Source organism: Rhinolophus sinicus, chromosome 15, assembly GCF_057876585.1.
Source record: "Rhinolophus sinicus isolate RSI-liver-muscle chromosome 15, RSI-T2T, whole genome shotgun sequence".
NCBI classification, from domain to species: Eukaryota; Metazoa; Chordata; class Mammalia; order Chiroptera; family Rhinolophidae; genus Rhinolophus; species Rhinolophus sinicus.
In genome coordinates this window covers 118,071,994-118,089,672 of record NC_142515.1, presented here as the reverse complement: position 1 = coordinate 118,089,672, position 17,679 = coordinate 118,071,994, and the positions used below count along the sequence as shown (strand labels likewise).

General features: G+C 39.4%; 1 protein-coding gene across 1 annotated transcript in view; it reads right to left on the bottom strand.

Annotated features, from left to right (window-relative positions):
- RNF150 (ring finger protein 150) overlaps nucleotides 1-17,679 on the bottom strand; it is a 179,917-nt gene that overhangs the window by 67,618 nt on the left and 94,620 nt on the right. The window contains exon 2 of the mRNA XM_019730798.3: nucleotides 4,106-4,356. Coding sequence (XP_019586357.2) covers nucleotides 4,106-4,356 — 251 coding nt within the window. The remainder of the gene's footprint in view (nucleotides 1-4,105; nucleotides 4,357-17,679) is intronic.

Genomic DNA, 17,679 nt, shown 5'->3' with positions numbered 1-17,679 from the left:
AAACATGGGGTGGTTTTTTAAAAAAAAATCCCTTTCTCTCTTCCAGAAAAAAAAAGCGCCCCCCTTTTCCCCATGCCCCTTTAAAGGAAAATGCAAGCTGCCTTTATTTAAAAAGAAAAAAAATGTGTCTCTTCAGGAAATGAAAAGTAACCAGACATTAAGGTACCAGGGATTATGGCTAAAAGCAGAGTTCATGATTAGGGAATCAGAAAGAGAAATTCCATTACTGGCATTCTGGTGACTGAGGGCTGAGAGGTTAAAGGAGCTCAGCAGAGGATAAAGGCATTTGGAAGATGGGCTTCTCCAATTAGCAGAACTAACAGATGGAGAAATTAGATAATTCACCTATACCTCTTTTGAAGAGGAAAATGATAGTGCATTGTGAGTGGCTGATAAAGGAAAGAAAGTCTGACCTTTCAGGGGTAGAGCAGACATTCTAGAGACCTGGAGAATACAGAAAAATGAGCTTCTGGGATACATATGACAAGTCATGGGAACATGTGGAGCTAAATTTTTCAGTACAAGTCTAGATTAACAAAATAAGGAGATAAAGTTTTAAAAAATGGCATTTGCATGTAGTCAGATTTTGTCAGTATATGCCCATCTCTATTTCTTTTTAAGTGACATGAAAATGAAACACTGAAATACTGACTTCTGAATAAAAAACTCTCATTTTCAACAATTTTCCAACTTGTTGGATTTCCAAAATGCAAACTAACGAGATGATAAGTAGAAACATAAATATTCTTAATGAAATGGCCCAAGTAAAGCAGTTGTTGCTTTTGTAGTTGGTCTTTTCTATCTCTGGGTTTTTAACTGCACCAAGTATAATAATAAATGGAGGTGCTTTGTCCCACATTCCTGTTGCTGATTTTTTGGCCCTTCTCAAAGTGAGTCATTATGGAACCTGAATGGGAATCTAGGGATCAGAACCAGGAGTCCATCACAAAACACATCCTTTTCTGTATGGTTCTCAAAAATGCAGGGTAACACAATATAAATGGAAGATGTAATGTGATGTGAATGGCAGACCTAGGGACCACTTCGGATTTGTAGAGGCTTTTGTTTCAGGTGGGGGTTCCTTTCTCTTCTCCAGGGGGCTCCTACAGATTTTCTCTAACCCAACCAGATCCAAATCATACTTTTCACTAAAGATTGTCAGGATTTGGGCCGTTTTAGTAGTTAGATTTATCCATCAATCTGATCTAAACAGGTATAAGAAAGTATTTACCAAGGTTATTGGTTCCTTGACAATATTGAAGATACACTGCTTTATGGAAAATAAATACAGAATCATTTATTAAAAGAATGAAGTTCTACATAAATGCCAACAAGGAGGGTAAACAGTAACAGACTCCAGTTCAACCCAAGACACATAAATTAGTGACCTTCTGAATATTTAAGAAACTAAGAAAAATAAGACACTTTCCTCTTGTCCCCTTCTGTGTTATAAACAGAAATGCATTGGAAGTGATAAAAATACTAGGAACATAAAGCTGCCGAAACACAGCATCAAAGTTGAGTTTATGTTCTATCTCATTTGATTGGATAATTCTGTATCATATTTGTCCCTTTTTTCTGACAGCTATATTTTATAATCACGATTATCATCACCACCACCACCACCACCACCACCACTGGAAAAATAATAAAGTATTTTTATGTTCTAGGTGAAGGGAGGACACTGTAAATGTAAGCAGACTTGCCCGGAACCTCATGTGGCCACGGGTGACGCAGACACTTCCCTCACTCACTCTAATACATAATAACGATCCTTCCAGGCCTGGCTGAGGCAAGACTAATCTTTGCACCGTCAGTTCAGTCCGTTTCTATGATGTAGGTCACCAGTCCATACATCCAGCAAAATGGACAAAGGAATTAGGCTGACTGTATTCTGACCGCCATGGTGACCTCCTCCTCGATGGACGACATAAAGCTGATTGTGCACACACGACGCGAGGAAAAACATCAGGGCTATTTTTTGTGGGAAGTGCTATTTGCTATTGAGGAGAAGGCAATGGTTTGGAAGTTAGAAGATCCAGGTTTTAGTCCCATTTCTATCACTGCCTAACGGTGTGACTCTGGCCAAGTCACTTAAACATTCTGTACTTCAGTTACCCTTCTTAGTAAAATTAGTCATGTCACTTCCAATTTTACCAGCTCACAATTTTCATGTACGCAGAACAGAACGGGGAGGGAAAGATCCCTTAAGATCTGGATTGAAAAACATGGATTCATGGCTAATGACACCACTGAATACTTCATGGATATAACACACATTTTGTCTTTCTGTCCCCTTGAGCACTCTGCACTTTCTCAACCAAGCAATGTCTGGCCAGCCAGCTAAGGTAAAATGTCATTTTGGTACTTGTTCTTTAGGACACAGAAGCATTTCTGTCTGCAGAGCCGACCCTTGGTGGCTGACACTTGGCATATTCTTTTCCCTTCCCTTTCTCTTTCCCTGTGAACTTCAAGTTTGTTTTAAATCCCATTATTTCCCTTGTTCCAGCATCCCTTCAGGACCAATGGGTGAAAATGAAATCAAAGAGACAGGAGCCATGTACATGCAAATAATAGAAACAGGCATTCACAGGGACAGGCAACTCTTTCACGAAAACTTGATTGAATGTCATTACCAGGCCTCATATAAAACAACACAAAGCAGGTCTGGTTTCCCTGGATTAGCCTCAAAGACACTATTGTTTATGAAAAACAAAAAAGAACCAAACTTACTTAGTTGATCTGATCAGCTCATATTTGAAATACCTGCCACCTATTGAGAGTCCTGTGGTTTTCAGGACACAGACCCGGTCCTTGTGTCTGAGATGGGGTCCTAGGAAACATAAGACAATGTCCCAGAGCGTCACCAGGAGGCAGGCTCACCTGCCACGGCAGGGATGCTGCTTGCTGGCTTTGCCATTCTGCAGGGTTTCTATAAACAAGCAGCCAAAGTGGCACATCTGGAAAATGAGGGACACATGGATCCCTAACCTCCTGGTTAAGAGGAGGACTGCCCATAATGCACATGGTGCTTGGGGCCAAGCGTCTGCCATGTACCTGGCTCCCCACCTCAAAGTTCAAGAAGAGGTCACTAGAAGGGAGGTTGGTGGTTGGATAGAATGAAGAATTCTTGGTCTTCTCTGTGGAGCCCCCAGGGGTGGAGAATCTTAGACTAGACATTAGACAGGAACTACCAACCAATCCTTACTTCTAAAGACAAAGAGGGCCAATATCCAAACAGTAGAATGTATTCAGTGCCACAGGTACATTTTTTTTTTTTTTTTTTTGGTAAGAGAAAACATCTTCATCCATAGCTGGTTTAATAAATATAACATATGCAGAAAATTAAATGTTACGCAGTCATTAGGAATGAGAAGGCAGCTTCAACTGAGTGCTGATATCAATTACTCTCCAAGATAAAGTGAGAAATAAAGGTACAGAGTTAAGTATGCTAGCATTTGTTTAAACACACCACACACACACACACACACACACACACAAACACACACACACAAATACACATGTTTGCAAGCACATAAAATATGTCTAGAAGAGAAAATTTTCCAGGGAGAAGACCTGAGTAACTAAGGGACAGACATGGGAAGGCAATTACTTTTCATTTTTATCATTTTATACTTTTGCATTTTATACCATGTGTATGTATTATATGTTCCAAAATTAATTGTTCCTTAAAATAGCTTTTGTTTTTTACCTTCTTTTTTTCCGTTCATAAGGAGGAAATCCTGGCTTTTCCCAAATTACGTTGCCACTATTAGCATAATCTCGGCTCACTTGCCCTTTGTCCCTTTATTATGTGCCTCAATAAATAATTGTCCAAAAAATCAGCAACAGGAATGTGGGCTAAATCACCTCCATTTCACAGAACAATACTAGGAAAACATCAAAATAAGTGTATTTGGAAAAGATCTGAAAAGCGATACAGCAAATATTAACAGTGTTTATCTTGAGTCGGGTACAACATGTAGTTTTGGTTTTGCCTTGGTATTTTCTTTGATTTCCAAAGTTGATACAATAACATATCTTACTTTTGTAATAATTTTTAAGTTTTTTTTTTTTTTTTTTTTTTTAACTTTTTGCTACTCACCTGGTTCCTGTCTCTGGCATTTGCATATCGAAACCTCTGGATATAATAAAAGACCAGCCATGCGAGGGAAATGATCATCAGGACGATAAAGGAGATGGACACAAACACAACTGACGTGCGGCTCACGTATTTCTGCAAGTTGCGCGTTCCAATGGTGATGTACATCGTCACCGTGATGTTTCTTTCGAGCAGGCTGACTATCTCCTTCCCTTTTGGCTCAGGAATCATTATAGCCACGATGTCTTCCACACCTGTTGTGAGAGGGGCAAGGAAGGGCCGATAAGGGTAAGGGGGTAGGAGAGAGAGGGGGAGAAGCATAGTGAGATGTCTGGATAAAGTAACAACCACCAAATAATGACACTACTTTTGACAATTCTTTGCCAGAGCTGATAGCCAGGTCTCATTCTAAGATCTAACAACCAGAAATTGAGTCAAATTTTCTCTTTCTTTAGCTACCTTAGGATGCTGCCGTCTTTTCTGAGAAAAGAACCTAAAAGGAACTCATAATTTTGGTACCAGTGAGGTCACGATCAAGCTACCGTCCAACTCTCTAAGACGTTGTTGACTCTGATCTTAAAGGTAGACCCTTCCCAGCTAGTTCAAGTTCACAGGCCTATGTTGCACTTCACAGACGCCCTCGGGAGGGGAAAAGGCACTCTGTACCCCATGGCACAAGGGGAAAGTGCCCAGTTTTATGCCATCTGTCTTTGAGCTCTCTTTCTATCCCAAAGACACTCTGAATGCTTGATTACAGATCTCTACTTATCACTTTCAGGGCAATTTTATCCTACAGGGAGGACCCAAAGCAACCCCAAATAGAGTTTCTTAACAGTAAGATATGCCAACATAAAATAATGGTCTCAGAACTATTTTCTGCTTTTTCCCCCCACCCAATTCAATGTAAACAGCTTGTGTATCCTCATACCAAGCTAGGGGAGATGGAGGCTGTACAGATACTTCCGGGATTGTCTCATCTCTGCCCCCTGTTAGTGCACAGTTGGAAGCAAGAGTGGCCACTTTCTTGTGTCTGAGTTATCTGGGGCATTGCCTCTGTTCTTCATGACACAGGGAGGCACAGCCTGTAGGTGAGGAGCGCTGGGGCCTCCACAAGGGGGTCCTTAGTTAAAGAGATGATACCAGCTTCAAATGAACCAACTTGACATGTCACTGGACTGAGCTATGGACTAGAGCATCAGTTTCACTCAGATAGGTTCTCAGCGATCACCCCAATTCAGAATTATGCCCGCAGAGCTCTTCACAGGCTCTACTTCCACATGGAAATATCCTATTACCTGGGGTGACTACAAATTACAGAGAACAAATTTGCAACTAGGATGTTGTAGCTTCGGGACAAAATTCAAGACCGCTATAGCGGCTTCAAGCCAGACTTATTCACATGCTGAGGTCAGCCAGCTGAATAGAGGTAGCAGATTGTATTTGCTGTGGGTGTTCCAAGTCTCTTAGAAGGTTCTTAGGGCTGACACTTGACCTTGATCTCTATGCAGGTTTTCAATCATAAGTTCCTTGATGGTATGTCACTTAGGCTGAATAGATGCTTTAATAGCTAACCACATACAAAAGTGTCTCTGTATGCTACATCAATTACATATTTTTAAAAATTCCAAAAATCTTTGCATTGGCCCAAGTGTAAATCACAAAGCCACACTGTGTTTAGATTTGGCTGTTATTTCTGGGAATTACTGAAAGTGATGGCTTGAATTTCAACTTTGCAGAATTTACTGACAATTTTGATGTTCCTTCTTTTTCTCTGTTTACTTTGGCTCGTGGCTACATGTGGTCTGAGGTTTTGTGAGGGATTAAGGCTGCTGGCAGGTCTTGTCTCTACAGAAATATGATCTTCTTTGTATACTGGACTAAATCGGCCTGCGGAGGCTCGTCTCGGTGCTGTAACCATATTATAGATATTTAAGCAGTGGTAGAATCATAACTTTTCACTTAGTTTACCCTCTTATTTATATATTTTTAAGCATGTCTATTCAAGGTTCTAGAATAAGAGTTTTTTGAGAAGGGGCCCTTGCGGTTATTTATAAGACTATGCCTGCTCAGACTTTCACAAGTTTTACATTTTTTAGTAGTCAGATTTTAATAAAATATTCCTTTATGGCTTTTAGTTTCAACACTCTGCTTAGGAACCTCTTTTCCACCAGAGATGATAGAAATGCTCATCTAAAATTGCTTTTCGAAAACTTTTGGCTTTACTTTTTACATTTAAATCTTGAATGACCTACATGTGATTTAATAACACAACATATAGAGTATTGAGCTCTTATGATGTGATAGGCAGAAAGGAGACAGAGAAGAGGCAATTTATTTTTCCCCTAAATAGTCAGATGTATTTGGGTCTACTTTTGGATTTTATTTTACCGTAAGGGTGACCTATCTTCTGTTGAACCTTCACCAGGCCGTTTTAGTTGTCTTGGCTTTTAACATACTGTGTTTCCCCAAAACTAAGACCTACCCCGAAAATAAGCCCCAGTTAAGATTGTCATCCAGATGGATGCATTTAGTACTTTATGACGATGTTCCAGAAGAAGATGACATGACTGTATTTGAATAAATGTAGATTGTTGCATGTGAAAAAATAAGACATCCCCTGAAAATACACCCTAAAGCATCTTTTGGAGCAGAAATTAATATAAGACCCAGTCTTATTTTCGGGGAAACACGGTATTTACTATCTGGTAACCTAACTCTTCCTTCACTAATTTCCCCCTTACAATTTTCTTATTATCTATTTATATTAAGAGACCATAGTGCCTAATGGTAAAGGGTTGGGCTCTGGATCTGGACAGCCTATTTCAAAACCTAGCTCAGCATTTCAAAAATAGGCAACCAACTTTTGGATAGCCACAAAGTTCTCAATTACTCATCATCCATTTTGAGGAACCTGAGAAAACATTTCCTCTTCCTGTAGGGCAAAGTATAATTAACTATTTTAAACTTAAGTGCTTAGTTACACTACCTGTATCACTCATACTACTGTTATGTCTTCCTGATACATGACTTCCGCTTGGAGGGACTGGAAATGGCAGTGGGGCAGTTCTAGTCAACCTTACGTATCTTCACTATTCATAATGAATTTCTAGGGCTGATGATGGTAACAAAAGAGGAGATGGGATTCTGATATATTTCTCCATGCACTTTACACTATGTATTGTGCATGGTAAAAAGAGATGCGGAGGGTATGCATTTACCCCAATAGAAATCGTCATTAAGAACTTAGGTTCATAGGGGTATCCAAAAACGGCACAAAGTCAAATGGATTTGGATGAATTACCTGACCAGTCTGATCAATACAGAAAGTCCAGGGCAGAAAGCAACTGTAGGATCGAATCTATTCAAAGGAAACATGTGCACCAATGGGAGTTATCAGATAATTCCTTGATCTTTGCTTCGTTTTGGGACATGCAGCTAGTGTGTCAGGGACAAGCCAGCAGATTCTCCCCAGGTGCACTGTGGGAGGGAGGAGGGGGGAGGACCAGGGCTGAGGAGGGGGACAGAGTGCTGAAAGCCCAGCTGAGTGATCTCATTAATCGCTGCCCTAAGTATCTAACCTATGACACACGGGAGGCTCTGAGACCCAGGGAAGAGAAGTTAACCAATAGCATATATTGTATGAATGCAATCTACAAAGAGGCCTTGCTATTTGGGCAATTCAATGTTTCCTGTGACTCCTGGTCACTCTATTATCGATTGCCTCCTTTTGCAAAATTGTGTCAATTTACCATCAAGTTTCCTGAGTGATCACTGTTAGGGCATTATGGTATATTCTGGAAAAGCTCTTTAGCCCTGCCAGAGAACGTGTGACCATATGACCTGGCCGTCAGGCAAACAGCAGGGGCATCCTGTGTATTTAGTGCTTCCTTTTCCCAGGACCGTACTCAATTGCTGTTCTCTAATTGGGCATACGCAGATAAGTCAGGAATCAAAACAAAAGTTTGGAAAGCCAAAGAATGTTTAATAACCAGGAAAGCTTTTACTTATAAATGCAAAACCAGGTTGTTTAAATATTGCACTGATAGAATGTCTACGACACCAGCAGAGTGCTAGACATTTTACTGAGCCTAAAGCCCCCTTCCTCTCTGTGCAGCCGGGAGGGTGGTTACGTCCCTCCTGGGTATGAGCAAAAATCCTGTTTTAGTTCTCTGCATCCTCTCTCTCCTCTAATCTTTACTTTAGTCTCACTGATAGCCCTTTAGAATTTAGGTAATAATAAGACAAGGCTGCAGTTTTTATTTATAGATATGTTCTATTAATACACTTCATATCCACTGTTGTTTTACAGTAAGCTCCTGATGATCATGTAGTCTCATGTGAGATACGATAATGCATGTGAAATAATTTTAAAAACTGCCAAGTAGCATAAAAATACAAAGTATTACCATTTTATGTGTTAATTAAAAAATATTTTAAATAAACATAGGTGCCAACATCCTAAATAAAGCATCACAGATAGACTCCAACAAGACAGTAAAAAGCTTTTGCGACCAAGTGGGATTTATCCTAGGAAGGTGAGGGTGAATTAACGTTACAAAATATATTCATGTGTTTTAGTACATTAACAAACTAAAGGAATAAAATGTATGATTATCTTGTGTAGCTAGCTGTCCTCCAAAATCTGGTCTCATATTTCTACAGTATTAGTGTTTCCGCTGCGCACAAGCTATCCAGCAAAAAGTGTCAATCCTCAGACTCCCTTGCAGCTAGCTGTGGCTCTCTGATGAACATTTCACTATTGAGATGTGAGTAGAGATGATGTTGGCTCCTCTGGGGTCTTACCCATAAAGGACTGAGTATGTGCACCCTAGATCCTGTCTCCCCTTTTATTCTGACTTCAGAAAGAGAGATGTGGAACAGACAGCTTCTTAGAGAAGAAAGCTGTATGTTAAGGAGGGCACCCCTTCCTGATATTTACTAAGAATAATATAAGGAAATTCCCTTAATGTGATAAAGAGTAGCTTCAGAAATAGGACATTAAATGGAGGGGAAAAAACATTAGGAGTTTTTCAATTCAAATCATGAGTACACAAGGATGATACAACATTTAAAGTAGAAGTCATATCTGGTGCAAAGAGACATAGAAAGTAGAGTGGTAAATCCTGGAAGAAGGAGTGCAAACAGTCATTATGTGGGAGATCGCATGACCACATAAAAAACCCAAGATAATTTAACTACTAAAATTAGAAGAATGTTCAGTAAAATACAAGATTCAAGAACAACATACAAAATCAAGCTTTCTATACACCAATAATACCTAACGAGGATATGTAATGAAAAAAAAAAAAGATCTATGCATATAGCAAACGACATAAAATGCCTAAGAATAAACCTAATAAACACTGGCCCTATGTGAAGATTATATAATAATGTGTCTGTGAAAGACATCAAAAATTTCTGAAGAAGCAGGTTTCATTTCAACCCAAGAATTATTTAGCATTATGTAGTTAGTTTCCAAACATATGTGATTTTTACAAAGTTACCCATTTATAATTATTATTTTGTGTTATTGCGTTATGGTCAAAGAACATAGCCTCTTGATACTGATCCTTAACCATCTAGTACATTTGGGGTGGGGGGGTATATGTTCCATTTGTATTCAGAAACAATGTATTCAGAAACATCTTTTGTTGGGTATACATATCTTATTAAGCTTATTAACTGTATTCAGATCTTCCATATCTGCTTATTTTTGTCTGCTTGCTTGCCTGAGGGGTGTGTTAAATGTTCATACAACTGTTGCTCTGTTTTCTCTCTGAAGTTCTGCCATCTGCTGATGGATCTTTTGAGTTTGCATAGTTAACTGCATGCATATTCATGATGGTTCTACCCGTTTACAGCTCTGACGTCCTCATACTTCTTGTTCTTTGGAAGTGATCTGCTCTTCCTCTTTGTATCCTTTTGGAGTTGTATTTGAAAATAGCCTTTCATGTCACTTAAATGTCACTATTCATGAGTTAGCTTGGTAGTATATGGACACTTTCAATCTGAGGTATTTCATTTTTTTCTTTAATTCTAAAATATTTGTCTTCATACTTAATTGTCATACTTATTTCCTCCTATTTTTTTTCCTTTCCTGTGCCTCCTATTATCCTGTTGGTGGCACTTATCCTATTCAGCATATTTTGTACCGTTTTCCCCTCTCATTTAAAAAACTTTTTATTTTAAATCAATTATAGATTAATAAGTGGCAAAAACAGTACACAGAGGTCCCATGCACTCATCTCCTAGCTTCCTCCAGGGGTGGCACCTTATATATTATAGTGCATTATCAAAACAGGAAACTGATTGGCACAATACAATTAACTAGATTATAGGATTTACTCGGATTTCACTAATTTTGGCAGGTACAAACTTTAAAGATGTCTTTGTGTAAAACTGTATGACGTTTTGTCACACATATAGAGTCATATAATCACTACCACAATTAAAATATTGAAATATTCCATTACCACAAAGGAATTCCTTCCTTCCTCCCCCTCTGCTCCCTCTTCCCTAAACCCTGGATGTTGACTCATCTATTTTCCATCTCTATAATTTTGTCATTTCTAAAATGTTATATAAATGGAATCATATAGTGTGTGATCTCATACCTTTTTTCACTTAACATAATGCCCTTAACGTCCATCCAAGTTATTACGTGTAGCAGTTATTCATTCCTTTACATTGCTGAGTAGTATTTTATGGTATAGAATGTAGTACCCCATAGTTGCTTAACTATTGACTCATTGATGGACATAGGGGTTATTTCCAGGTCTTGGCTATTAAAAATAAAGCTGCTATGAACATTAGTGTACAAGTTTTGTATGAATATAAGTTTTCATTTCTCTGGGATGAATGCCAAGGAGTGCAGTTGTTAGTTGTACAGCAATTGCATGTTTGGTTTTTAAAAGAAATTGCCAAACTGTTTTCAGGAGAGGCTGTATCATTTTACATTTTCATCAGCAATATATGCATGACTCAGTTTCTCAGCATCCTTGCCAGCATTTGCCAACTCACAATTATTATTTTAGCCATTGTAATAGCTGTATTGTGGTATTTCATTGTGTCTTTTATAATTTCTCTTTATCCTTTCTGGCTGACTGGTAGAAGAGCTTCTCACGCTGATCTTTACGCTCATGAATTTATCTTTAGTTGTATCCATTCTCTATTGTATCCCACTTATTGTGTTCATCATAACTATTACACTTTTCATACTAAATGTTTCCCATTGCATAGAATTTTCCCTTTCTTAATGTGTATGGTCCATCTTTTCAAACATTCTTTCACAGATGTTACTCATTTTTTACATGAATGGCATTATACAATGCACATTTTAACTGGCTTTTTGCATTTAACAATACACTGTGAAGGTGTTTGCATGTCAAAAACATTCTTCTACAACTTCCTTTTTAATGACCGAAGAGCATTGCTTTCCATGAACGTGCAGTAGCGTCCATCCCTTTAATCCCACACCTCAGCAGCTGCTTAATAGAAAACGCTGATAAGATGGTGAAGTCCTAGACCTTTTTTCCATACATACCTTCCACATTTTAGTTCAAATGAAAACATACATGTATATTCATTCGCCCATCTTTTGCACAGAGCTTCTCTTTTCCCAGCCTTCTGAGGTACAGTTGTCTCATCACCTCCCCTGGGAGCTCATGCTTCTCTGGTGGAATCAGCCACTCTGCCTGGTCATGGTTTCTGGGGAGAAACCAAGGCAAGGGCCCTCCTTCTGTTCCGGCCCAAGCTTATGAATACACTCGGAGGGCCCCGAGCACCACAGAACCACGAGCAGCTCTTCTCATTGGCAGGTTCTCTGCACGATCACAGGTTGCTCGCCCTCCTCTCAGATGGCCCCATCCATTGACCCGAGGCCGCCTAGATCATGAATTATCTCCCAGATCCTTACAGCTATGCTGCTCGGTACTCCATCTAATCCAACCCCATTTCCAACCCAAGTCCTGCTTCTCAAACCTTCCTCCATGACTCTTGTAATTTCAGTCTCTGCTCAACAAATTCCCTAGTAGCTTCCCTCTCTTCTTACAATAATTCCTTCACCCCATTGAGCCTTCACGCCCTTGCTTTGGTTGATCTGTCAGTCCTACGAGGACACTACTTTTTCTGCACTATGGTTAAGGGGAAAGCTGTGTTTTTTTAAAATTTTTATTTCTTTTTATTAAACCATACTCGACATACCTCAAGGCCAGAAGATGGCCCAGGTTCCATCGTACTATTTCCAGACCGTTACTCCTTCAAAAACCACTTATGTTTTGAGATTCTGTCCACCTGGATTTGTAACCCTCTCTCCCCTCTCCTTACCTCATCTACCAACCTCCTGTTCATCTCCGTTATCACCCCCTTTAGCTCCTCACTCATAATTTCATCCTCTTTGGACTGGAATTTCAGCCTTCACAGGAATAACCCACCTACTACTCTTTGCTTCCTTGCTCTTTTATTTATCCATAGAACGTGCCCTACAAAATCCACTTTTTCTATACCTTCACTTGATCATGTGAACTCTGCTAAGAGAAAAATCTTACAAGTCACCTGTTTTCACTTTACACTTATAATTCCTTTCCTCAGATGAACACGGAATATCACCCACTCTACTCTATTCTGGACCTACCCTCGTTTTGTCCACATGATGAGCTCACACCTTCACATCTCTCCCCAGACCTCCTGTACGCTCTTTCCCACCCACATGCTCAATTACTGATCTTACTGCCACAGCCGCTGAGAAAAACATCCTGCCCGTTTATTAAGTGAGGTAAATCTCAGTGAAGCGGCCTGCCATATAAAAACCAGGATATAGATGTCAAGTTTTATTGGTATCATGGCTGTTTCACCACTGTCAAATATTCTAATGGGACTGTGTCTGCCCCACCTTTCTCTCGGGGCCATGCCGGACGCGTCTCCACTGCTACGAAGGCCTATCAGTGCAGTGTGCCCCCACCTGCCACAGCCCCCCCTCAGGTGTGCAGAGGGCACACAGGACTTTTATTCAAATTAAGAGGAAAGCAAATGTCCTCTTTCCCCTCTGGTTTTAAACAGGAGCATGCAGCAGGCTAAGCTGTGTCAGTCATCCCACCACTACTGGGGGAAAAGACTAGGAACAGAGCTGGCACAGAAGGAGGACAGCCAAGACATTAGGGCAGAAATAATCTGATGCCATGATGTGAGCCTGGGTCAAGCCATACCTGAAGTTAGTTACCTTTGGACTTTGCAGTTATTTTGCTAAAGGCAGTTTGGGCTAAGCAGTCTGAATCCCAAACCAGAGTTCCTAAACTTCATTACACCTCCACGTAATTTCTCAGGTGGTCTGTCATTTCATTTTACTTTGTTTATTTGAATTCACATTTGAATTTACCCTTTGTGTTTTCACCTGCTTACACTTCAGCAAAGAAGGTCCATATCAAGCAAAATTATAGCTGTCTGCTTCACATGTATGATTCCAAGGCCATCATAGGCCATGAATGAGTCAGTCATTCCAGGAAGCTCCAAACTGTGTTCTGTGGTTTTCCTACCGCAGGGAGAGGTTAGTGCCATCCTGAACCAGGTACCTTTCCCGAAACCCATGTATGACTATACTTGTTGCAGATGGGAAGGATGTTGTCTAGAACACAGTCTTAGTCTGGAAAATAAAAATAGTTTTTGGGGGTAAAAACAAATTCATAGTAGAACTAGTTTAGGAGTGTGAAAATCTATCATTCGAGCAAGCTGATGATTTGTAGTCCAAACCAACTGACATAATTTCTCTAGAAGACCTCTAAGTTCAAAATATTAAAGGTTCATCTGAGTTTCTAGGTTAAAAACTGGTTAATCTGGGCTCCCCCGATGCTTTACTGAAAACTTGGTACGTCAGACACTGGGTGTTACTGAAGAGCATTTTACTTCTGCACTAGAACCCTTGAGCGGAGATTTGTCATTACAGACAGTGGCAGACGCTCAGTAACAACGAACTTGTATGAAGTCAAAAATTCTTTAAAGGAGATGCTAACAACAGCCAATTTTATTTTCCTGGATGGCTCTAGTAACTAACTCACTGAGGTTGGTTCCTTAGTTACTCTGGAGATGATCAATGATCACACTTTTAAAAAAATTTCATATTTACCTGATTTACATGTGTGTAGAATAGTCTATGACTTTATGATAACTGTAGAGGGAGTAATAAATGTAAAATAAGGTATTTTATTTATAGTTCTACTTGTGGCATTTTCTCAGAACACATTTGGTAAATCAGACTGAAAAAACACTTACTTCTAGTTTTTACGAGAATTTTAAATGGTTAAAAATGATATCATAGAGTCCAGGCTGAAATAAAACAATCATTGAATACTAAATTAATTTTTTACAATAATTTGGTTTTAATAGAGCAAATAATCATGCTTAAAGAAACTTTTGCTTACATATAAAATATTTTAAATTCTAATTTTAGTTTGGACAAAACCCAATATATATGTAAATCTCATTAAGGAGCAGACTAATGGAGTCACAGGACAGGAAATTACAAGAACCCAAAATTCCTCAGTGTTTCTCTTTTCTTAATAATCTAATAAATGAAATGAAATAACAGAATCATTTACCATAACTTCTAACTGGGTGATCTTGGAAGAGTAACTAGACCTTTAAGCTTCAGATTCATTATCTCCAAAACTCTAATAGTCAATGGATCTAGTCCAAAGGGTTGAGTGAGGATTAAATGAGATAATTCATATACAGACCCAGAAGAGAGTAAGTGCTCAATTAAATATTAACAGTTATTATTATCATCAACATCATCAATCAAATAATTAGTGAAAATATTCCAGTCAGTGTAAACCTTGCATTTAGACCAAAAGAAGTAGGGTCTGGATGGGAAGGAGCACACCAACCTCGTTTCCACTGGGGCCCAGAAACAAAGGATGAGATTTTGGAAAACCGAGAGTCCTTGAATACTACATCCAAGGACCGTGAAGCCCATGCTGAGCAAGCTGCCATTTCTGCAAAATGAAAGGGTTAACTTTCCACTTCACACTGGCCAATGAAAGGAAACTCTGAGGCAGAGAAACAGAAAATTCATCTTCAAAGAAAAAAAAAATTACACGACTAGGTTAGTAATTAATGGCCTATCTCATAGTGCTCTCTTAAGGTAGTGAAAAATAAAAATGGTGTAATTTTCAGTTTGAAACAGTCACATAATCAAAGCAAAGGTGGATTTGTGTTTTGTTTTCTTTGATCTACTGAGAAAAATCACATCAATAATTCCCCACTATTTTTAATAATGCATGGCAAGAACTTAGAATTACAATTAAAAAACAATCACAATATCTTGGATGTAATGAACTTCCAGATAAATGTATGGCACACTATTCTGTACCATTGCATAGAATAGGGCAATACACATTGAAGCATCTCTTCCCACAAATTTTGCTCATTTGTTTGGCATATGTGACCTGGGATTCCCAATTCATTGTGTCAAAATTTATGTCCGACCTTAACCTAAACGGGAATCAGGAGGGCCTGTCGGAGGAGCGCTCACACCCTATGTTGTCTCCTGAGCCCCACAGGAAGCACTCTGCTTAGGACATAGCTCTATGGTTGTAACCGCCCCTCCCCGTGGCTTCCTCTTCCCCTCTACTAAGTACATCCTCCGTCTTGTTGCAGGCAGAGCTTGCATATGGCTCATGACGTCTGCATGTTCCGATTGTAATCCTGTCTTTCCCCCGAATAAATCCTTTTCGGTGATGAGTACCTAGTGGACTTTTATTTTACGATCAACAACTGCATAGTTCTTAAATGCCTCATGACTTTACTTGACTCATCTCTGGTTAGTATTCTCCAAAGCTGTCTTCAGTAGTCTTTGAAAGCTGGAAGTCAGAGCTCCCTCTATTAAAAGTCCACATTAGGAAATCCCTTTCTTAAGAGCAATTAAAGTTTACTATTTTGGTTTCTAGAAGCTGGCAATCCCCACGTAGTTTTCCCTACGGTAAGATGATAGAGACTATGAATTCAACAAATAACATGGAGGTCAGTTAAAAGATTGGCTATTAATATATTGAGAAAATAAAAGTGGGACAGAACTTGATGATATAACTTGGTGGATAATAAACGGGCTTCCCAAGGATCAAAGCTCAAACTCCAAAGAAGTGGAAAACACTACATATCCTTTGGCCAGTCCCATAAATTCCAGCAACTTGGTGTGATGACCATTGGTACGAAATGCTTTTAGACCATCCCGTAAGTGAATAAAGGCTATAAAACTCCTTGGTCTTTATGCCTCCATCAATAGATCACAGGGCAGAGGGAACTGGGTACATTTTATCAGGATCTTAGGTCTAGGAAAGGGAGATGAGGAGGGCAATTGAGTACCTATTTTGAAAAAGCTCCATAGATCTGAAATATACCTCTCTGACCTTTGTTCCATACATTCTACATTGCAAGTCAAAGAGTCTATAGCAAACATTGTCTAGTACCATCCCTATCCCCTAGTCCGTCGCATTTTAGTATCGACTGCTCTGACTTCCAACTGCCAGCACATGGATCCATTTGCCTAAGTGCCTTTCCTGGACCACTAGATATCCCTCTGACTGTGTGTGCGCCAGGAGAAAGTAGAAATTGCCCCCATCTGGGAGCAGTCCTGAACCAATGACTGAGGAAGTTGGTGCATCAATATGTCAGCTCCCTCCTCTCTGCGGTGGTAGAACTCCGTGGCACATTTCCACACCATTTCCCAGAGCTCCCCGGAGGGATTAAGCTTCAGTGACTCACGGTGGTAACTTGATTAATAACACACCCTTTATTGGCTCCTTTCCTTCCCTGTTGCATCTCTGCATTTCCCAAACCTGTGTTTCCTGGAATCACCTCTCAAATAAGTGGCTTGTACTTGAATCCTTGTCTTTGGCCTGCATCTGGGGAAACCCAAACTAAGACTGTGCCAAAAATGATTTCTCTTCTTTTTTTCTTTCTTTATAGTTCTGATGTCCTAAATCCTAGCTATGCTGGCTGGTGCCTTAGGGACAAACATACATTGCTTCATAAGTATCATCGAAAGTCGAAAGCGAAAACATGAACTCCTCCCCAGCGATTTTTTAACTTAAAAAAAAAGAATCATTCAGCAGAAGTAGCTCTTTCACACCTTCTGATGCCCAATGGCCCTGAGAACAGCCACAGTCACATATAGCTATGGAAAAGTACTGCTCACACCATCCACCTGAAGGGAGAGTCAAGCATTCTTCTCTCCCATGTTTGCCCTTATGGGAGAAGGATATTCTTTGGATATTAAGCAGTCATTAAAATTCCTGAACATATCAGTTATTCTCTAAGGCTTTCTGTCTAACAGCAGCCACTAATCTCATGTTACTAGAGAGTACCTGAAATGTAGCTAGTGTAGTTGAGGGACTGAATTTTTAATTTTAGTTCATTTAAATTTTAATTTAAAACCATTCCTCAGTTCAATTACTGGAAGGCCTTTAAGTATGTTTGAAACAACTTGGGTATGAGAATCTACTTTTTCCTAGTGTAAGTTTTATAAAATCTCAATATAGATCAAGTACGTCCTATAAAAATTTCGTGTCTGATTTGAGATGTGCTGA